This window comes from Drosophila montana, unplaced genomic scaffold (assembly GCF_035044405.1).
Source record: "Drosophila montana isolate Dmon_TW-CO22-7 unplaced genomic scaffold, ASM3504440v1 contig_2954_1, whole genome shotgun sequence".
Lineage (NCBI taxonomy): Eukaryota > Metazoa > Arthropoda > Insecta > Diptera > Drosophilidae > Drosophila > Drosophila montana.
In genome coordinates, this window is record NW_026997829.1 from 207501 (window position 1) to 231784 (window position 24284).

At 40.6% G+C, this 24284-nt stretch overlaps 2 protein-coding genes across 6 annotated transcripts in view; one reads left to right on the forward strand and one right to left on the reverse strand.

Annotated features, from left to right (window-relative positions):
* The window catches only part of LOC135430135 (adenylate cyclase, terminal-differentiation specific-like), a 12529-nt gene extending 9022 nt beyond the window's left edge, over positions 1-3507 (forward strand). Inside the window, exon 5 of the mRNA XM_064684687.1 lies at positions 3210-3507. Within this exon, the coding sequence (XP_064540757.1) occupies positions 3210-3507 (298 nt within the window). The remainder of the gene's footprint in view (positions 1-3209) is intronic.
* Positions 1-24284, reverse strand: part of mamo (maternal gene required for meiosis) — a 172928-nt gene that overhangs the window by 88308 nt on the left and 60336 nt on the right. The window contains exons 1-3 of one of the 5 annotated variants that reach the window (XM_064684702.1): positions 14692-14799; positions 13926-14105; positions 8681-8754 (exon numbers count right to left, since the gene is read on the reverse strand). The exons of 3 other annotated variants lie outside the window; for them this stretch is intronic. The gene's annotated coding sequence lies outside the window, so the exon portion shown is untranslated. Of the gene's footprint in view, positions 1-8680; positions 8755-13925; positions 14106-14691; positions 14800-24284 lie in introns of those variants that run through there. One more of the 5 variants, XM_064684701.1, reaches the window with a different exon arrangement.

Below are 24284 nucleotides of genomic sequence, written 5' to 3' on the forward strand. Positions count from 1 at the left end.
AGTAAATCTTGTCATCTTTATAGTCTCAAACTAATAAACAAGTGCATGATTATCAAAGCTGGCGGGGTAGGACTAGGAGAAGAATTGCGGCCAAGTGTCGCGCAGGCTCAGACCAAAAGGCATCTTTGCTGCTTGCTGCTTGTTGCATGAAGCTTGCTGTGGTTGTTGCTGTTGTTGCACCCACGCAGCTAGTCCCACAGCAGCAAGGTCTGTGAAATGCCAACCGAGCAGCCGCAGCAGCAGCAACCAGCGGCAACCAGCGGCAGGCACAGCCTTTGGCATTTAACTGACCCAACTGCAACTGCAACGCTGTGGAAGCTGCATAGCTGGCTGCCACTTGTGCAACAGCAACAACAACAAAAACTTTCTCTGACCAAGAATGCGCGCAGCTGCAACAGCAACAGCAACAACACCAACAACACCAACAACAACAACAATATGCTGTGCTGCTGGCCAAATGCAGCGTAGTCCAGTTCAGTTTTAGTCCAGTCATTCATGCGCTTGGCCAAGTCACTCACACACACGCACACACACACACACTTGCGCACACACACACACATATAGGGGGCTCAGTTAGTTAGAGCTGCAACAACAACAGCACCCGCCGCGTGTCGATTGAAAATTTATGATCACAATTTTGGTTAATGCATTTTCGTGTTTGTGCCATGATTACCAAATGTTATTCACGCTTCAGTGAGTGTATTCACATGTCCATGTGTGTTTGTGTTTCTTTAGCCATATGTGTGTGTGTGTGTGTGCCTGCCTTGGTCTTAGCAATCAATGCCAAAATGGCGCGGGCGCAGCGCGACTTTTTGGTATTTACGGTTAACTAAACATTCCAAACGGGCCACGACAAAGTCCAGCAACTAGCTGACTGACCAGGCCAACGAAAGGCAGCTGCCAGAGTTGCCATCTCTCTTTTAAAATGATGCACTTCGCAAGATAAACATACATATGTGATGTACATTTGGGAAATGTAACAATTATTTATTTGCATTCCAGTTAAATAACGAACTTCTGTTGTTGTGGGTGGTAGTAAGTCAATTGTTTTTATTTGATTCCATTTTTTTTTTTTTTTGGGCACAGTGTTGCACAATGTCATTTAGTGTTGCAACTTATGGCAAATGAGCATTTTGCAAATTAGCAAACGAGTCAACAATTTGTTATATTTTGACTTATTTATGGTTTGTCAAAGCAAATATCATAAGCAAAATATGATTGTTTTCCTTTTTTTTTACTAGTTACATAATGCATTTTTGGCTGGCAAATAGACGAGCTTCTTTTTATTAAAATTAGTTGCAAATAAAGCGGGAAAATTTTCAATATTATTTATATTTACAAGAAGAACTTTGGACTTTCAGATAAATTCTAAACTAAACAAAAAATAAAATTATAAATATACAAATTTACGAAAATGTAATTAAAATATGCACTATTTAAAAAAAATGGAAAAGCAAAAAAAATATATATTAAAATATGGAATAATTAAATGATTAAAAATAACAGCAATATCATTTTTCTTCCACATGTGTTTTATTCATATATTTTTATAGCAGACTTTTTATATATGTAGTTTTTGTTTGGATATTATATTTGTTTAATATTTTTAATTATATTCTATAATATGCAAAATGATTTTAACAAATAAAGTCAAATATTCAAGTCGGCCCGAGCAGAAAGCTTTTACACACTAAAATGATTTTTCAAAATATTTTAAATTGTTTTTCAAATAGTTGAGACATAGTCTAAAAAACTTTAAAAAAAAATCGAATTTAATATCCTCTCAATTAAAGTTTTCATCTTTTTTTTTTGCTAAGAACTTTAGCTGTTGCTTATTGCATTGGCAACTCTGTTTGGCAGCAGCAACAATTGCTGGCAGCTCCCAGCAGCAACAGCAGCAGCTCCCAGCAGCAGCAGCAATTCCTATGGCCGCTTAGCAGCTGCTGTAAACATATTTTTGGCGTATTTCCGTTTTGTAAACTGTAAACTGCTCTCTCGCCTGACTAGGCAAATGTATGTGGCATGCGGCATGCGGCATGTTGCTACTGCTGCTGCTGCTGCTGTTGTAGTTGCTCCCATTTTTGGGTTAGGCGTAGGATTGTTGACTCGGCTAATGTGTCTTGTAATTTGCATGGCCATTTGTGAAAAGTGAAAAGCGCGCAGCAGCTTTTCAGCCTGTTTGCATATGGGTATATGTGCGTGTGTGTGTGTGTGTGTGTGTGAAGCGCTTTTTACCGCTTATTTTCGGCAGCTGTTTGCCAATTTTTCGCTTTTTATTTTTATTTTTTTTTTGCGTAAATTATGCGGCGCATTTTCGTACCGTTAGGCGCATTGGATAAACAGTAGCACTTACAAGCGCCTTTTATGGGCGGCGGGGGCAAGCACCAGCAGCAACAGCAGCAGCAGCAGCAGCTGACCAAAAGCGTCGCTCGGCTTTGCGTTTATTCAAAACAAGAGCCGCCACAAAATGTTGCAGTTGCCAAGCCAAATGCTAAAAACGGCCAAAAATAGCAACAAAGAAAAGGAGTTGAAAAAAAAGGCCAAAAAAACTGTTTATGGTTATGATTGCGTCTATGCGAATGCTAAATATGCCAGCGAATGGTAATGCGATCGTTGCTGTTGTTGTTGTTGTGGTTGTTGTTGTTGTACACGTGGGCGTATGAGCAATGCAGCAAGTTGCTGTTGTTGCTGCCAGTTGCTGCTGCTTTCACACACAATTAGCGTGTGTTGCTGGTGTGCGTCGCATCTCTGTGTGGGTGAGATGCAAGAAAATGCCTGGCCATAAATCATGCCCAGACTTTGGCTATTGTCGCTGCAGCAACTGCTGCTGTTGATTGTGTCAACGCAACAACGGCAGCAACTGCTGCTGCTGCCGCTGCTGCTGTTGCTGCAACGGCAGCAATTGATTTGGGCAGCTTTTGCCAGTTGCTGCTGATTGCCAGTTGCTTTGCTTTGCTTTTCTTTTCACTTCTTTTCCTTTTTGTTCGTTTTTTTTTATTGTTGCTCTTGTTCTTAATGATATGTTGCTGCAGTGCTGTGTATTATTGTAGCTGCTGCTGCTGCTGACATGCCACAGGGCACAAGAGCAACAGTTGCTGTGTTGTTGCTGTTGTTGCTGCTGTTACCGTTGCCTTAATGGTGGGCAGTTGTGTTTGTTGTAGCAATTCGACACCTGTTGGCGCTTAATATCAAAGCACTGCAACACTTAGCGCACGTGACCGCTGTAAGCAGCAGCAGCAGCAGGTACAACAACAACCTGCTGCCGGCAGGCAAGCAAGAGCCACCGTTGCTGTTGCCGCCTCTTGCAAGATCATAATTCACACGCTGCAATCGAAAAGCAATAAAAGGCGAGCAGCGGCAAGTGGCCATCATCATAAACGGCACGATTTCGAGGCAAGACGCCCGGCCACAACAGCAACAACAGAAGGCAGCAGCAACACGAGCGATAAATCGACGCAGGGACAACAGGTGTCCAATAACAACAGCCACAGCAGCAGCAACAGCTGAAGCAGACAACAGCCACAACAACAACGACAACAACGACAGTTGCCTTTTGTGGTTGCTGCTGCAGCTTCCGCAATCGCATTGGCCTTCGCTTCGGCCCAGCTTTTGACACCAGCAACAGCCGCTCTTCTGTAGGTCTCTGGGTAACAATGCCAAGCGGTTCCTCGCACTGCCCCTCATCATTGGCCACAGCACGCAGTGCGGCAGGCACCGGCGAAGTGGCAGCAACAACTGTGCCACAAAGTGTTTAACCCAAGTTCAGGCTACCTTTTCCCGTTGGTCAATGGACAATGGAAAAGCTGCGAACATTGCGTCGATTGAAATTCTCTAATGACAATATATTTACGTTCCATTTTCTTAATATATAATATTCAATACAATTCCAAGGGACAGTGGTGGCCAAAATAATATGGCACAGTGCAGTTGCAGAGTATGAGGCAGACCGCAGCGCAGGGCGGGGAACAGTGTTGAAAATAGCGCAAAGCGTCAGCTAATGAAGAGGAAGAGGAGCCAGATAAAATAGCGCGCGTGCAACCTTGAGATAATTAAATCTTTTCTGTTTGAGAGCAAACACATAATCACAAACACACACAAACACACACACACACATACACACATCCACACAAGCAAACGGCTGTCGATCGGGCGAGACAAATGCGAAATGCCAGCAAACCATAGAAAACATTTTACATGGCAAAAGAAAAACAAAACAAAAGCATTGACAAAGTCGACATGAACGAACGGAACTGGCAAAATTAATTGAACTGGAACAAAAAGCAGCGAATGGAACACGAAAACGCAGCCAGAACCGAAACTTAAGCAAATGAGCAGAAAATAAAAATGAACTGGAACCGGAACCGGAACTAGTGCCAAGGCATTAAACGCGTAACTGGAACTAGTTCCAAGCAGAAGCATCGAATAACATCTCAATGTGAACAAAAATATATATGTACATATATATGTACATATATACATATATAAAATGATAAAGAAAATCTAAAAAAAAACTCAAGAGAGCTTTTAGCCTTTTTTATAGCTTAGCCCAAAGACTTTGTGCCACATTTCCTGTCTCAACTTTTATGCCTTTTCGAGAATTAACAACTATCATAGAAAGAGGGACCCCGATCGAATGCCTAAAGACGCCTTGAACAAATAGTTTTTAGGCCAGATTGGAAATGTGCGTGCGTGTGTGTGTTTAAAATGGGTAGCAGCTAGAATCAAAGCCTCAACTGAAGGATCTGTAAACTGAAAGTCTGAGGAACAAGTTCAATAAAATATGAAGAAAATACTTGAAGAATTTGCTGCTGCTCGATGACACGAGTGTAGTGTGCAGCTTGGGCGCAGCATTAGATTCCGCTTCCAAAAATAATCAAAATAGCAAACCAAGAAGAAGAAGAAGCAGCAGCAGCAGCACCAGCAGCAGCACTTGATGATGAAAGAAAGCATTTCTTTATCGATGCGAAATTGTTGTTGTCAAGCACTTAACGTGAACTTTGCACAAGGCAACAGGCACAGACAGCGAGGTCTCAATGTTGCTGCTGCTGCTGTTGTTGCTGTTGTTGCTTCTGCTGTTGTTGCTGTTGCTGCTGCTGCTGCTGTTGTTGCTGCTGCTGCTCTTAGCTCATCGTCAGCAAACACTGATAAATTATTTGACAGATTATATTTGCGTTGAACTTTGGCAACAGTCGGCGGCTGCATTAATAAAAATAAGAACACACGACGCAAGTGCAGAGCAAGTTTTTGCACAAAAAAAAAAAAAGAAGAAACATACATCAAACAAATAATAGTGCATGGGCACAACTAGCAGATGCCCTGTAAAAGCTGTTACTTGCACGAAAGAAGAGTGAAGAATACTTCAAATATGCTCACTCACTCGTTCTGTATTGACTAAATCATTAGGTATCATTCACTTTCACGAGTGGAAAATGAGTGGAATGCTGCAAGTTAAGTTTTAAGCTGATCAGTTCGAGACCAGGCAGTTATTTACCCTTAGAATATAGCCCAACAACAATGCCAAGCCAAGCCTGGTTGAGAGCCTTCGGGCTGCCCTGTATGCCCATTTGCATGTTTACAGGGTATGCAAGATCGACTGAAACGCCTAGAGTGAAAGCATTTGGCAGGGGCTCAGGGAAGGCAAAGGCTAGGCACGCGGAGAAGGTTGCCAGCAGCTGGTGGAGTCAGTGCCAAAGCTGTAGTTTAAGCCTCCTCCCATTACCTACAATCCCCTCTGCCCCCCCCCCCCCCCCTTCCTCCTTCCATTCACCCCTTCGCATACAGCCCCTCTGTGTGTCTAGAGTGCTGCAGTTTGCCAGTTGCCAGTTCGTTTGCTAACAAATGAGCGTCATGTCTTTGCCGTCGCAAAACAAATCTGAGCAATTTTTTATGATAAATAACACCCGGGAGAGACAGAGACAGAGAGAGTCAGGTAGCTAGCGAAAGAGAGAGCGAGAGAGAGGGAGGGAGAGAGATGGAGCGAGAGAGATGGAGCGAGACACATGAATATGCACTAAAAACATGTAAAATTGCATTAGTTAAGAATGCTCGCCTAACAGATACCCTCTAAGCACATTTCACTCAAATATGAAATAACCAGGAGGTTAGGTTTCTTTAAGATTCAGTATTATGTTTGGCATCTTAGGAAAAATTAATATATAATTGGATAATCGGGGCAATTAGATTTCCATATTCCCAAATATCATATACTCTGATATATATTAAAAGTCCTTTGATTTTGATATGAAAGAATTTGACTAGCATGTCTGTCACATTATTGAAAAGCTTTTTACATACTCTCCATGTGTACAGGGTATATACAAAATACAAGGTATAAGCAACTAAGCAGGCTGTAATATTTAGTGCAAGCCCCCAGGCGCTTAACGGGCTACACGCGGAGACGCCGCCAATTGGCGGGGCAAGGCGAGTGGCGGCGCGGCGACTGGCGGCGACTTGTGCAAACAAACAAATCGCCGCAGATTTATTTTAGTGCAAAGCGCACAGCAAAATTGCTCAGGCATGCGTGGGTAGTCAGTGCGAGAGAGACAGACATCGCGCGGTGTAACTGACAGAGTGAAAGAGAGAGAGATGGGGAGAGCGGGCGAGTGGTGTGGAGAGACGGCTGCGCAGTCGCGCAAGCGCCTGAAATCGATGCGCTATTGAAAAATGCGCGCTTTCAGCGCGGTAATTAAAAGATGAATCGTTCGGCATGTGGCAAATCTAATAAGTTGCCACAGAGCGCCGCAGAACTTGCAACAAATGACGTGTCATTAAGAGCGATAACGCCCCATTTTGTGGCAGATACCGAGCGGCCAGGCCAGGCCAGGCCAGGCCAGGCTCCTGCCACGTTCCACTCAACTAGCGGCTATGATTGATGCCGGCTTTTATGGCTAACGGAATGCGGCATGCAACAACTGGGCAGCTGCCTTTGCCACATGCGCAAGTGAAAGTTGCACCCCTCCCCTAACAAAAATAAATGCCAAAAACAATAGCTACACAGATGAACATATAACGGAAGCAACCTAACGGTACATTCCACAGAAGCGCCGAAATATTTCGCTGACAATTAGCAACAGGAACAGTTCCTGCCACAGCAGCAGCAGCAGCTGCTGTTGCCGCACGTGCCACAACTTTCACCGGGTCTTAACGAACAGCCAAAAAGGGTTTGCCAGCACTCATTTGGCTGATAGAAATCTTCCCTTCTGCTCGAGAATTTGGGTCAGCCAAAACAGCTGACAGTCAGACGCGTTGCAGTTAGGGTAGGAAAATAATATAACGGGATGACCCTCTCAGTCAGTCAGCCAGCCAGTCAGTCATTCAGTCAATAAGTCAATCAATCGGTCAGCCACTCAGTTATTCAGTCATTCAGTCATTCAGTTAATCAATCAATCGGTCAGCCACTCAGTCAATAAGTCAATCAACCGGTCAGCCACTTAGTCATTCAGTCAGTCAGTCATTCAGTCAATCAATCAATCGGTCAGCCACTCAGTCAATAAGTCAATCAATCGGTCAGCCACTCAGTCATTCAGTCAGTCAGTCATTCAGTCAATCAATCAATCGGTCAGCCACTCAGTCAATAAGTCAATCAATCCGTCAGCCACTCAGTCACTCAGTCAGTCAATCAGTCAATCAATCAATCAGTCAGTCATTCAGTCAGTCAGTTAGACAGTCAGTCAGTCAACCGGTCGTTTGACCATTCTTTCAGTGAATGTGCTTGGTGATGTGTTCTGCTGCTCTTCTTCTTGCAGCTTAAAGTTCACGTTAACTGTTAGCCAGTGTTGTGAAACACAATAGAATCTGTAAATCATGTCACTGTAGTAGTTAACTTCCGTTCAGTTTTGTCAAATAGATAGGAACATATAAGCAGAAGCACTGTTAAAAAATGTATAATGAAATATCAAGAAAAATGTGTTGTAAAATATAAAGAGAGTAAGGTTGATAAATAAATAACTAGCAAATGTAAAAGTGTTGCAAATTATGCAAAAAAATATAACAGCAAAAGAAAAATCTGTAAACAGGGTTGTAAAACATAGGGAAGTGGAACAATTAAAGTATGTAATATGTAGTGTTAAAAGTGCTGTTATGTCAATTAATAGAAAGAGAATTGCCAATTGAGTAAATGTTAAATGTTAAATGATAATGACAAATTAAACTCCTTTAAGATTATCAATTTCAAAAAAGGTCCTGAATTAAGAACAAGCATTGTCTGAATGTAATCAAAAAATTCTTTAAATTAAATCATTTCTAAAAACAGAACCAAATCTTAGACATCTTTTTACCCTCATGGTAAAATTAAGTTAAGTTTATTTTAAGTGTGCGAGTTCTTGCTTTAAGTATTTTGTACTTAAAGCAAGCATTTATTAAATTCAGCATTTATTTCATTCATAAATCATGCTTGATTTAAGAATATTAAAATATTCTCAAAAATTGAACGAGCGAAACTGCATGAAATTCAGCCCAAATATGCTTAATTTAAGAATATTAAGATAAGCTTAAAAATTCTAAGAACCAGACTGCACGAATTCTAGTCGAAAGATAGAGTTTTAAAGTGAACCTAAGTCTTTAAATGTCCAATAATGAAAAGTTTATCTATAGCTAGCAAGAGAGAGCTATATGAAAAGAGAGAGGGAGAGAGAGATGGAGGATAACAGTCATTAGCTATTGCCTAGTTCCATTAGCTCACCAAAATGCATATCCAAAAGGGGGGAAGCCGATGGAGACGCTTTAATCGTCTTTTGGGTCCAGGGCGGCACTTACCTGCAAATGGAAAGAAGCAGAAGAGCGGCAATTAGATAAAGATAATAAAATGGAAGGCATAGAAATGGCAAATATACACGCACACACAGACGCACACACATACGCACACACACTTATTAAGAAACAATCGATCAGCAACAACAAAGCGAATGCCGCCTCGCATTGTGTGTATTATTCAAGCAGCAGAATGGGCTGCAGAGAAGTGGGCGGGCGGCGGGCGGCGGGCAGATTGTGATGAGAGAATGCAATGCATTGGATTGGCCGGACAGGGCCGGGCCCCATTACATAAGTGCGAACTGCAATTAAGCGCAATTCAAAAGCGTTTCAGAGTCAAGTGCAGCAGACACTTGCAGCCCAGCTGGGCAGCTGCCACAAGCAGCAACTGCAACTGCGGCAACAATCAACAATCAACAATCAGGCGGCTTGCAACAATGCCAACTGGCATGCTGCTGCTGCTGCTGCTGCTGCTGTGAAAATTGATTAAACTCATTCATCAAAACGAATGTGTGGCAAGTTCAAAACGCGAGCAGCTAGCAACGGGCTACGTGCTACGTGCTACGTGCAACGCGCCAATTGCCAATTGCCGTGGCAAGCAAATCAATTGTTGCCTAATGAAATAATAGACATTTCAGGGCCACAACCCAGCCCAGCCAAGCCAAGCCGAGCCAAGAGAATGCCAGCAAAAGAACTGGCGCAACGCTGCGTATACGCAACCAAAGCTCAAAGCTTACACAAATGTGCGAAGCAACCGACAGCCGGCAGCTGACTACAAGATACCCTGCAAAAACGGACAAGTGGCTGCCATGATTCGCTTAGGCTATACCGCAACTATTTAATTAATTAAACGTTAGCTAATTCTAGGCTGTGCGATATATGTAAACTATAATAAACTAAATTTATTATAGAAATAGCAACAAAAGCAACTCAAATACTATTAAAAACGACAACTTTCAAATGGCCAGTTGGCATTTTATTAAGTTTTTATTTTATTTTTTGTTGTTGAGAGAGAGAAAGGCAGCGGCCGGGCGTGGCCACAATTTACTTTATGCAGTTAACTGCAACAACAACGACAACAACAACCAACAACCAACAACAATGCGTTTGGTTGTTCGCCAATGCACTTGGGGGTAAAAAAAAAAAGAGAGAAGGAAAAAAAACAGATATGATCCAATTCAATTTAAGCGCGTGTCGCATGCAAACGACAAAAACAGCAAATAGCAAATTGTTGTTGTTGTCGTTGCCGTTGCCGTTGTTGTAGTTGTTGCACAAATGCAATTACAACTAAACACACAGACACGAAGAGTTGACGCCACCGCCAACGACGACGTCGCACTTTTTGCTCCGCCCACTTTTCCCACACCCATAACTGCAATGACGACGCCGACACGACGATACGACAACAACAACAACAACAACATTTAAAAAAAAAGAGAGAGGATACAACAAACAGCTTTAAATTTAAATAACATATGCAAGCCGACAGCTCAGATGCGCTATAGAATCCATAGAGTGCATCTAGAGACTAATTCAAATGAGTTTAAAGCAAAATCAATCGAAAATAAAATAACATTAATATAAAATAGATTTAATCTTAAAAACTAAATATTACTTGTAAAATTAATTTCCCATTTATTGGTATATTTTCTTTAAATTCTTTTGACAATGATAATTCAAAAAAAATAGTTGCTTTCGAATTTCTGCGCTCTAGCAATCAAAACGTTTACGAATGCTGTAGACAGCGGAAACAATAAAAACAAGCGCGCTCACTGCCAAGAAAGCAAAAGTTAGAGAGAAAGAAAAAGATAGAAAGAGAGAGAGAGAGAGAAAGGGAGAGGGGGAGAGAGAAAGAGCGAAAGAGAGAGAGAGAAAGAGAGAAAAAGTTTAAGCAAGAGCAAAGGAATAATTTTAAAAAAATTTCATAAATTCCCTTTGCTAGTCAACTATTTAAATTGTTAAATGTATGGTTTAATATATTGTTGTCATTATAAATATTAAAATTTTCATATTTTTTTCTTATTAGGAATTTATATTATTACGTATTTTTTATTATAACACAATAATAATCTATTTAATAATTATTACTATTTTTACTTATTTAATGTTGTTCTTGGCAACCTTTCTAAATATAATAATAATAATAATAATAATAATAATAATAATAATAATAATAATAATAATAATAATAATAATAATAATAATAATAATAATAATAATAATAATAATAATAATAATAATAATAATAATAATAATAATAATAATAATAATAATAATAATAATAATAATAATAATAATAATAATAATAATAATAATAATAATAATAATAATAATAATAATAATAATAATAATAATAATAATAATAATAATAATAATAATAATAATAATAATAATAATAATAATAATAATAATAATAATAATAATAATAATAATAATAATAATAATAATAATAATAATAATAATAATAATAATAATAATAATAATAATAATAAATAATAATAATAATAATAATAATAATAATAATAATAATAGTAATAATAATAATAATAATAATAATAATAATAATAATAATAATAATAATAATAATAATAATAATAACAATAATAATAATAATAAAAATAATAATAATAATAAAATTAAAAATAAAAATAATTATAATAATAATAATAATAATAATAAAAAAAATAATTTTAATAATAATAATCGATAATAATAATAAATAATAATAACGAATAATAATAATAAATAATAATACAAATAATAATATCAATTATAATAATTAGTTAAAGTTTATTCAAAGGTACATTTTTATTTATTTAAAACTTAACAAATTAATTAGTTGACTCGAGAGTTTGATTAAAATTTATTAAAATAAAAAAAAAATAAAACAATTTTGTTTTAATACATTTTATCTCCGAGATATTTTCGGCTCCAGCTCGTTAAATATTTAATTAAAGTTAAGAATTTTAAATTAATGAAATGTACTTATTTTCGAGAAACCAATCGAATTTTAAAGATAATTAATATATTTTCTTGCATTTTTTCAGCTAATAAAAATAGATACTATACATCTTATGCTCTAAGATCATTCAGTTATTTTGATAATATATATATGTACCATATTCCTATACAAAATCGACCAATAAATAATCTGCTCGGCAAATGATCGCTTAAGCTCTTTTAGTTCAAGATGACATGACTTTTCATGCCTTTCTCTTTCCCATTTTCCTATAGGCAAATGTAATTGAATAAAATTTATGAGTGTTACTTTTGGTGAGGGGTTGGGGGGATTGAGGCGTGCCAGTGTGGGCGCATGGAGGCGGGGCCACCTGAGGAAACTGGGCAGCAGAACAACCAAAATGCGATTCACACCTGAGCATCCTCTCAGTCTGAATTTGTTTTCAGTTTTTCTTTTGGTTGTTTTGTTTTTTCTCTTTTTTGTCTTTTCTCATTCGCATCTGTTGTCGCTGGCTGTCTGTCAGCGCTGACGTTGATGAAAAGCGTTGCGGCACTCGTGGGAAAATCAACTCTGCTCTGCTCTGCTCTGCTCTGCTCAGGTCCCCTTTACCCGCCCTTCGCCTGCCTGTACCTTTTTTCTAGCCCCTCCCGTGCTCATCATCATGCTGTTAGCCACGTTTGCGGTTGGGTGTGTGTGTTGCTGTTTTTGGGCTTTGCCATTTCGTGTGGGCTGATGAAAAAGTTTCGCCGCAATTCGTTGCGCTGCATTAAGCAAAGCAGTGCAACAACAATAACAACAACAACAACAACAGCAACAACAATTGCAGTAAGCGTCGAAAATTTGTTAGGCGAAAGCAGCGCAGTTGTTGTTGTTGTTGTTTTTGTCGCACCTGGTTTGCCTTCTGGCTGCAAAAAGATCGCGTTTGCCTTCTTCTTCACTTACTCCTCCCCTCCTGCTTCTCCCTCTCTCTGAGTTGCCCTCTCGCTTTTTCTATCTCTCTTCTGTTGTTGCCTTCTCGCTTGCCTTCTTATCGGCAAAACACACGCATACAATGCGCCCTGCGCTCTTCCACCTTTTGTTGCTTACCTCCACCTCCACCTTCACCCCCCCCCCCCCCCACCTTTTCCGCCCCTTTGCCAGGCACCCCTTGCCACCTCCTACTCACTGCCATCAGCGCTTATCAGAAGGCGTCAACGTCGACGCAGCTGCTGGCATTTATCGCGGCGGCGGCTGCTGTCGCTAGCTGCAAATGCATTTCGCATTTCTAATTCGAATTCTAATTATATTTTCATTTCTAGTTTCTTTTTTTTTATTTTTATTTTTTATAATTTTGTGCTTCAAATTGAGTTTCATGCATTCTTATTTATTAATTAAACATTTCTTCTTTTTTTTTAAATTGATAAGTAGAGAAGCCAACAACAATAAATTGTCATTTGTTATTGTTTTGCTCTTTCTGCAGCTGAAGGCATTGACAAGAGCAACAGGGCATATTCGCAGTGCGTAACACCCTAGAAAAACTGATGCATGGATTGATTATGAACTATTTAAGCGAAAACTGAAAAACGTTTAATGAAAATATATATTTATAAAAAAGAGTATGGAATATAAAGGGAACGCAGATTGATCCAAGACTCTATATTTTATAGCAATTGATTGACAATCAATTGAAACCATCGATAAATATCGATTTCTGATCTAGCTAAGTCAATTGTGGAACTGTGTATTCTCCCTTGGCATTCATACTTATCGAAATTTGTAAAGATTGGCACTACAAGATCTACCCATGCCAGAAGCGATGCCTTTTAAATGGAGCTTTCCATTCAAAGAGCCTGACTTTAGTTTATATAAGGCCACCTTTTTAAATACTCTAAAACTTGAATATAGATCGACTGACTTTAGTAAAGTATATTTTTTTTAAGCTTATTTGATTTACATTTCCTACACTACATTATTCCACATATTTGCCAAGATAACAAGAGATGTATCGTGTTTTTTATCTCAAATACTAATGCAAAAACTAATTCTTTGGATAAAGATTAATTTAAAAAATATAAATTTGATGCTTTCTGAGTCCTGATTTCTTGAAATACGCAAGTAAACGAGTTAATTAAAAAAAATAAAGGGCAACAGTGCGTATGAGTTATAACGTATACGCCATGTTTTAAATAGATGTTTCATTTAACAGCGTTTCGTTTTGTCCGTTATTTACTTGACTCACCCTGTTTGCTTATGCAGCAGGCAGCGACACACACGATAAATTTGTTGTAAACGACAAAAAATTATTTGCACAAATGTTGAAAAATTCGTTCACTCTCCCTCTCTCTCTCTCTCTCACTCTCACACACTTGCTTTCTCTTTTTATTATTATATGAAAAACGTGGCGTTCATTTCTTGTGCGCTACGCGACAAATATAACAAAAAAAAATACAAATAAATAAACGGGAAACACTCGAAAAAAAGGTATACAAAATAATTAAAGCAGAGTCGCAAACGGCAAATTGCTCGCAATTAAAGCAGCAACAACAAAGCGCCAGGCAACGGGTAACGGTTAACGGCAAACGGCAAACGGCACGGACTGCGTTGAAAGGAATTTGCGCATATGAACACGTAGACGCAATGCTGTTGACGCTGACGCAGACGCAACAGCAGCAGCAGCAGCAGCGGACAGCAAACGCAAGCGCGACGCAGACGCGGCGGCGGCAGCGACGCAGACTCCTTTAACAGCAGCAGCAACAAAACCAACAACAATTGTGACGCGTGTAGCCTTGAGATCTCAGCGCAAGCAGCTAACGGCGGCTTGCAGCGACTGCAAGCAGAGCGACTCAGCGATGCACGCGTTTTGCGCGCCTTTTCACACGCACTAAAAAAGCGGAAATTGCCGAAGGCGAAAAAAAACCAAACAAAAATTTTGGATAAATGCGTTAATTGTTGTTTGCTTTGTTGATTGCGTGGCGGTTGCGTGCGGAGGCGAGTCGAGAACCCACTTAGAATGCAACGTCAGCGACGGCGACGAAGACGACGCACACAAATAACTAACAGCGACTGTAGTAAAATGACAACTGAAACCGCAGGCGAAATGAAAACGAGTAACGACAATAGCGACAGCGACGCGGACGCCAACGGCGACAGCGACGCTACTGCAGCTGGCTGGCTGCGCTCGGCGTTGGCGTAGAAAACGATTCTAACGCAGCCACGACGCGGTCTTTTTTTTTGTTATTTTTTTTTTTCTTGCCATTTTTGTTGTTTTTTTTTCGCATATTATTTTGCAAGCTTTTCACTTTTCGACGACGACGTCGCTGCGACAATTGCACTCGCATTAGATGTAGAGCGCGCGCTGTCGTAAGAGAGCGCGTGAGAGATACCGCAAAGTGGAGAGCGAGAGAACAGTGCGAATTTGGTGTGTGTGCGGAAGTGCAGCGGGTGACGCAGCAGCGTGCAAGGCCAAACGCGTGCGAAAGAGCCAGCGCGTGTGTGCGTTCGAGTGTAGGTGTGTGCATGTGCCTGTGGGCTTGTGTGTGTGTGTGTGTGTGTACGGCTAGCTGGCTGGCAAGTGTAACTGATCGCATTAGACGTTTGCTGAGAGCGTCGGGCGTATGCATAATCGCACTCTTCGCACAGCTTTCGAGAGACTGCAGCCGCCTAACCGTCAACCGTAAACAGTCAACCGTCGCTCCGCACCTCCGCACCCGTAACCATTCACCCTCAGCCGCCCTGTGATCAGCCATCGGCAGCGCGGCAGCGCAATCGCATATTGCACGCGCGTGCCCTTGAAAACTTGACCCAAACGGGGCACAGCAGCTGCCAAAGCTGACGTTGCCATGCCCCTCCTACTGCCACCAGCATTCCGCCCCGCACCCCTACGATGTTTGCTCGCAAACAAAAGAAAGTGCACAAATTGTTAAAATTCTTAAAAATAAAAACAAGTTTCGTGCTTGTGTGCGAAAAACACAAAAAAAATATTTACATAAAATAAAAACAATTTCGGGAAAAACGGCAAAACGCCACGAAAAACTCGCACACATACGCCTGTGTGTGTGTGTGAAAGCCAATGTCCAACGGTTTTCATTGCCAAACACAATTTTTATACAAATGCGGTTCGGTATTTATTTTTTTCTTCTTATGTTTTTTTTTTTGCCTTTTTTTTGCATTGCTATTTTTTTTTTGCTTAGTTGCGCAAAAATTGCAAATACAGAAAGCAAAATAGAAAACCAAAAACAAAACCAAAATAATACGCAAACAGGCAACATCAAAAGACGCAAAACTGCATGACAATAGGCGAAGATGTGGATGAAGGCGGCGGCTGAAGAGTCAGACGCAAGTGATGCGGCGATGCAGTAAGACAGAGAGAGAGAGAGACAGAAATAGATAATGAGAAGAAGGGAAGAGCAGAAACTGCAAGCGTACATTTCTCCACATTCTTGTGGATATACAGACATATGTATGTACATACATACATAGTTGCCTGTATGCACATACATATATGTATGTATGTATGTATGCCTGTTCGTATGTATTGTCTGGGCTGTGACGTTTGCGGGCAGTGCGCAAATGGGCAAATGGGCAATAACTTAAGAATTTGAACGTAAGAAATCGAACTCAATTTGATCAATACGAATCTAACATCTAATATTTCACTTTAACTCTGTTAACAAATGTGCATGCATATGCATGCAAATAACCATGGGTTTATTTTCTCATGAGAAGCACAATATGCGTATTATTCATTTATATCTGTTATACATTATTTAATTTATTTAAATAATCGATTTACCATTTTCAAGTGTTTGCATAAATTATATCAATCCATCGAATTCACTATTCACTTTCACACTGAGATGAATGTAAAAATACATATGTATGTATGTATGTATGTATGTATGCATGTGAACGCCATGCCAATATGAAGAAGCAAAATAATTCAACTCCCTTGCCCTTCTCTCACTCTTACGCTTTGACGAAGTTTCGTTCTTAACGAGAGCTGATCACCTACATACATATGTATATGTGAGTATATGTGAGTTCTCAGTTGCTTGAACACTTTTTCGTCAACACTTCTATCAATTTGAACTAGCCGAGGCTTTGATTGGTAGGGTGCAATTAGAAATTTCTATGCGAAGATCGCAAAAGCAATTCGAAAGTGCAATGTGTATGTATCTATGTATTTACATATGTACATACATATGTATGTATGTTATCTATATAGATTAACGTTCATACATAGTTTTATGTGCGCACGCTGCCAAAGTCGCGCCAATTGCAAAATGCTCAAGGTCGCGCGGCAAATGCACCTAACCTAACAACAACAATAACAATTAAACAACAACAATTCTGTCCGCCCGCATACGCAGAATGTTTGAGTGTTCTATAAATTGCAAACTAGTGTACAAAAAGGCAACAACAAAAACAATTTGCGCTCGTAAATTGCAAAAGCGCCACATTCGCTGCCGCTGCCGCAGCCGCAGCGATTGCCTCTGTCGACAGCAAATGAATTTCACTGTCAAGGTCGAGGAGCGTCGCTCGTTCTGATGCGCAACGCATTGTGATCGCTGCAGCTGAAACAGCCGCGGCAGACGGCAGGCGGCAGAGCGCGGCAGAGAGAGAGAAAGAGAGAGATAAAGCGTGAGAGAGCGTGAACGATAGCAAGAAGAGCGCGCTCGCTGGCGCGTGTGGGCGCGAGCGCGTTCGGCATTGACGGAAACGACGCGCGGCTTATGTAAGCGCTGCAATGGAGCAGAGCGCGGCGGTGCGCGCAGTGGAGGCGGCGTCAAATGCATACGCACGACGTCGCGCCGCCTGCTGCTGCCGCTGCTGCTGCTGCTGCTGCTGCTGCCTGCTTCTGTTGTTGTTCATATGTAGGTCTCAGGCCCCCCTCACCCTCTCGCACACTGCCTGCCCCAGCACGCAGCATTTCCTGCAGTTTGTCGCTGCGCATTTCATATCGCGTCTGCTTTTTCGTTGTTGTTGCTGTTGTTGTTCTTTTTGCAGTTATTGTTGTTTGTGTGTTTTGCTGTTCGCATGTTTTTCTATCGCCGCAATTGTTTTTCTCAAGTTCGCGGCTCTTGTGCAATTTGTCAGAGCGTTCCGCGCCCCCGCACAGCCCCCGCTAACGTATAGATGGGGGGTGCACAGCACACACATGCGTAATAATTCACAAATTGCAGCGAGCGGTAAACAAAAACACTCATAAATCAAATGTTGAGCGGGCGCAATCGCTAGCCGAGACTCGCGGACGCCACGCCTCAGCCTCAGCCGCAGCCGCCGTCGCCCAAAATGCAGACATAATTTGACATAAGCGGTGTTAAAGTTCAACCACAAACAACATCAAAGGCAACGCCAAAAAGCTCCGATGATCATCAGCTGATGATGATGATGCCAGCCAATGATTGACTCGACTCAACGAAACGCAGCTCGACTTGACGACGACGACGACGACGCAACGGCGGCGATAATGTCAAAGGCAGTCGCGGGCCCAAGCACCCGGCCCCCGCTTTGGCACCAGCTCTTGCTCGTTTAATCATGTTCAAGAAAAAAAAGTGCAGCAGCGTCGTCGTCGAATGCAGCGCCTGTCAAAGCTGCGATTAATCTCACTCAGAGAGCGCAGACACGCACGCAGAGAGCGAGCCCAGCTTCAGGCACCGTGGTCAGCAATCAGATAAGAGCGTCATGAAAATGTTCAAAGTGTATTCATGTATGAACAGACTTAAATACTTAGTTAGCTATGTACGTTTATTTTTATTTTTAAATAAAAAAGTAACCAAATTAAAATACAAATTTCAAATGGCGAATAACAAAAAATTGTACTTTAAATTGTATAAAAAATATTAAAAAATAAAAGAAAGTATTATATTTTTCTTCACTCGATTGAAATTGAAACTCAGTTTCTGCCAAAAACAGATGCAAATGTCAAAGAACTCAATTTGTTACCAAATTCGTAGCCTTTCGACCACTGTGCGCGCGGCATACATAATTGAGATATGAACTTGGTAATATTTCATAAAAAGCCTGACCAAACTGGAGAGCTGGCGAGCTGTGAATCGGGGGAGCGGGAGAGCGGGGTAGCTGGCAAGCTGGAATGGGGGAACTGGGAAACTGGCCAAGTGGCTAGCTGAGTGCTGATCGCGCGGCTTGTTCGTCTAGAAATAACTTAATTGTCACTCAATTACTCAGTTTTCAGCTAAAAGCATTCATTGCTCTGGCTTAACGTCAGAGCCAAACGCCCACTGAGGGGCCTGAGAGCTGTAGAGAATTGGAGAACTGGCGACTGGACGCGCTCGTTACTCTGCTCCTTGGCTAGGCGTGAATAATAGGCGAGAGCCGGACCCACGGCCTGAATGAAAATTGATGAGTTGCGACAGTTTTTGGCCAAAGGGCAAACGCGGCTAAAAGAAGCCACAAACAAAATAAAATGCAACAAAAACTATATACATATATATATGTATATATATATGTACTATATATAGAAATAAAGCGAAGCAACAAAAAAATTGAAAACTGGGCACGGCCCAAGAAGTAAGCGCATAAAAAAGACGCTCCAAGTAAAATAACACAAAAAAATATATGTATATAGTATATGGTATATATATATGTGTATATGTATATAAAAAACGTTTGTCATGCCTTTCAGAGATCTGGGCTGGAGAGTGGATAGTCCTCGGGCTGCATTCAGGGATTGCCAACTCAATGCAACCATCAATCAAATTTACTTGTTTGCCCCAGTGTAAATGTGTCTATGCGTGAGCCTGTGTGTGTGTGTGTGTGTGTGTGTGTGTGTGTGTGTGTGTGTGTGTGTGTGTGGGTGTTGTGAGAGGTCGCTTTGAAGTTCAAATCCCAATCGCCAATTCTAGTGCACTGTACGGTCGATGTTTTGATTGACGCCTCAATCGAAATGCCTTGATTGAAGCTCTTAGCTGGATTGTGCAGCATTTTCTGTGCAGGTTCGCGGAGATTAAAGCTTGTTGTGCACGTTAACAATAGATGGCAAGAATGCTAATGAGATCTTTAAAAAATTGTAATACAAATTGTGTGATTGACTGATTGAAGAAGCGTTTGGTCAATAAAAACGATTTCTATAACTTTTAAATGACCGATTGATGGCTTTGAAAGGTAGTCTTCATGCTGTTTCAAGTTTGTCAACACTTAATTATCCAAATTGATTGAAGTAAATAACAAGTTTATAATGTGTATGCCTTACATCTGGCGTGATTGACGGGCGCCTTGATTGATAATATAAGTTCCAAATTAACATAGTCGAAACCGTAATCTTTTGGTTCGGTTTTTAAGCAATATCTTTGTCATTTGATGCTTTACATCATGACTGATGCGTCTCATCTGATTGATATCTGCTTTGATTGATGCCGTTTAGGGCACATTTCTTAGCTAGACATGCCCTTCTACAACGACTTTGTAGTTCATCTGTTGCTTGGGTGCGTGCCTACGCACTTATGTTGCACTTATGTACATCATGATTGATGCAGCGCTGATGACGATTCGGCTGCCTCTGCGGTTCCACACGCGGTTCACATGGCCGCCGCACCACATAAATCCTAATCAAAACTGTGCGCAAACAAGCTACAACAACAACAACAACAACAACAAGAACAGCAACCCAGCTCCCAGGGCTGAGGCTGGAGCCGCAGCAGAGCGTGCATCTATAAATCCATTAATGCCATTTACCGCATAAACATAAAGAAAACGCTCCACAAATTCCGCTTGCCGGCTCCATGGCATCGGCATCGGCATCGGCAGCGGCATCGGCATCGGAGGCATCAACACTCTCAACGAGCGGCAAAGGCCTCATCCGCCTGGCCATCAGCGAGCATTGCAATTGCTCCATAAAGTAAAACTAAATTGCTCAATAATTTTGTCCACATTTGATTATGTCTTTTGGCCAAGGAGAGCGGGCGCGCTGGCGCGCTGGTTCAACTTCGACTTCGACTCCGGCTCCGGCTCCAGCTTCAACACAAGCCAAGTTCCGTCTCGAGGCGTGAGCAAGGGAAGTGATGGCGCGGAGGGGGAGCGGGGCGACTGCAGCCCTGCGAATTGCAGTCACGATTGTTGCCGGCGAATGGGGCCCACAAATTCAAAACCCATAAAGACATCAAAGCAGCAACGCGTGTAACAATTTGCCAGCCAACAACAACTACAGCTACAGCAACAAATGTTGCTGAACTGGCAAACGCAACAAAACGCAAATTAACAACAGCAACACACACACACACACACACACACACACACAGACACACACAGTCACACACAGGGGGCGAGGGGCAGAGTGAGAGAAAAGACAAAGGCCTTAGTCGAGGAGCAGCTGACGAGCGGGGGCCGACGGGGCCCAACTAAGACATTGGACAGGTCGGGTCGTGGAGCAGGAGCCGGCGATGGCAACGTTGAAGGCAACGGCGACCTGACCAGGCATCCGCATCCGCATCCGCACCCGCACAAGCAGCAGCAACAACAAAAACAACTGCAACAGCAACAAGAAGAACTGCAACTTTGACAAAATGAAAACTTGAATACCCTTTGCAAACTATAAAGCAAAACTTGATGCTAATATTTTATTATCTATAATAATATTCAATGTGGTTCAACATACTAATAAAAGGTTTTTTAGGGTAATAAGAAGTCCTCTTGAAATATACTAAACTAGTCTGAGCTATGGATACCTTAGACAGATCGAAGATAATAAGGAATCAGCTTAGAATATAACAAGTTAATTAATTAATTTAGCTTTAGAAACTAACCCAGACTAGCATGGCATAAATGTTTTCTAGGTCAACACATCTGTCTATCGAACAGAAATCAACTTAGGATCTCAAGATCTCGGCGAAAAGTATACAGAAGAATTTTCAAATTGGGATAAAAATGTGTGAGGACATAAGATAATACCACAATATATTTTTAAAGTTAATAATGAATCCTCAAAATGCATGCAAAGGTAATGTGAGCTTTAGAGATTACACTAGGTTAGCATGGCATAAATCTATTAAAGATCAAGATTACAGGGAAAATTATGAAAAGATTAAAAAAGAAGATAATACAATAAAAGATTCTTGAGGTAATAGACAAATTTTTATAAGAAAACTTTGAAGAAATATAAAAAAGCTAATACTCATTTTCGTGAGTATATAGAATATAATAATAATAATAAATATTCATAAAGAATAGTAATAATTAGAATAATGTGAATTGTAAAAATAAAATAAAATAATAATAATAACAAATCATAAACAATAATAAAATAAATCAAAATAATAATATTAAAGAAGAAGATATAGCTCAGAATCGAATATAGAAAATTTTGAGAAAATATTTCCTGATATAAATGTTCCCAAATATTAAAACTATTAAATAATAAACTTTGTGGGCTAAAAAGAAATTATAGTCAATATAAAATTAAAAAATGAGAGTGAATAAGTTTAGTCAACTAAAATATAAATATTAAATAAGTTAGTAAAGTTGATTATAAAAATAAAATTGATATAGTTACAGTTTAGAATAATTAAAAAAAAAAGTTTGCCTTGATTTGTTAGGGGATAATATTGTAAATTTTGTTTACATTTATTTTAGATGATTAAATGAAAGCAGATCTTTCTAATAAGTATAGTAATTATTATTATTAAATATTATTTAATATTAATTATTATTATTTATTAATTAATTTGGGCTAAACAGGAATGGATGAGTTGAACAGATTAATAGATAGACTATCCAACTTCTATCAATATGATACCCATAGAAAGGGCATTTGGCTAAGCGATCTATTGCTGAACTGGGAATTATCTGAGCGTTACCTCAAGCGAAATATGCTGGCTTCGACCTGGAGCCGAGCATACGCTATGCTGGGTTCCCATAATTTGTGATAAGCGCTTGTTCGCAGACTCCACAGCTGGGAGAGCCCACCCACACCCCGATCGATCGATCGTTCGTTCGGTTCGATCGATCGATGGATGGTTGGATGTTTGGATGTTTGGATCGATCGATGGATGATGGCGCCTTGCATGCCGCCGGGGCACGTTCGATGCTGCAGCTGAAATGCTCATTAAAAATGTAGAAAGCTTTCAGAGAGTTAGCGGCTCTCAGCTGGGATTGCGCTGTCAGCGCTAATCGCACGATCTTAATTTACAGCAACAATCGCAGCAGCAGCAGCAACAACAACAACAGCAACAACAACAACAACAACAGCAACAAGAAGACAGGACGACTACCGGGGCTACACTGAGAGATCGTCGATCGAGCAAACAATCTGCGAGTTGGCCAATTTGGCGAACGCAACTTTCGCTTTTGGCTGTTGCTAACGATCGTCAATCGACGGCAATTTATTATTATGCAGCGTTTGTTAGTTCGCATTTTAATTCAATTAAAAATCGGTTAGAGATCATGGTAATTATGCTACATGCCAATAAATACCCACCTAGCCAGTCGGCCAGCCAGTCGACCGATCGCCAACGCCAGCTGATCGTGTCCTAGATTCTCAATTACCATGCTTACGAGCTGGGGCCACAACAAGTTCTGATCTTCCATTTAGCTCTAAATAGACATTATGGTAATTAAGTTCATTATAAAGACACAAACTGATCGCGGTAGCAGCGGGCATCTGACCCCTCTTTATAGAGTATTGCGCGGCTCTTGCTGAAGTTCAGAAAAAAGGCTGCGATCAACATTATGTAATATGCGATCTTTTTATGAATGAATACACTTGGAGAAAATTATTTGAATTTGGTTTCCAAAAAAAACAAATCCCATCGATTTTGGCTTAGATGATCCGGAAATGTCCATGCTTTTTGTCTATCTCTCTCTCTATCGCTCACTAGGTCTCCCTCGCTTTCTATTCCTCCTTCTTTCTCGCTCTGTGTCTCTTTCTTTCTCTTTTTGAGTCTCTTTCTCTATGTCTGAGTCTCTGTTTTTCTCTCTCAGTGTCTCTTTCTTTCACTCCCACTCTCTTTCACTCTGTGTCCTTCTTCCTTTTTCGCTCACTCTCTCTTTCTTTCTCTCACTCTCCCTCTTTGTGTCTCTCTCTCTTAAAGTCTCTAGCTTTGTCTTACTCTCATTTGTTTTATGTCTCGCTCTCACTCTTTCTGTCTCTCCCTCTGCGTGTCTCTCTTTCTCTCTCTCTCTCTCCCTAACTATCTATTCCCCTATAAATCGATTGATCCCACTCTCTGCCCCCGTCCCCTTGCTTTCTCTCCAGCAACTCCTGCCTTTGTCCGCGCTGCACACATTTACGACAACATGACAAAACGTTGGTTAAATCGCATAAAAATGTTAAATGTTGCATGTTGTTTGCATTTGGTGGACAACAACAATAGCGGCAGCAGCAGCAGCAGCAGCAGCAGCAACAACCACGAGCAATGTTTGCCTTTTGAACAACGCCAACAACAAAGCGTGGGCGCACAATAGAGTTGTTGCTGTCGTTGTTTGTGTTGCTGTTGTTGTTGCTGTTGTTGCTGTTGTTGCTGTTGTTGTGCCGCTGCGTTTTTTGACATTTTGTAACACGCGCCTGCCAAGCGGCATAAAAATTGACATATTATAATGTCATTGGCGTTCCCGATTTGCGCCACTGCGTCGACTGCCACAATTC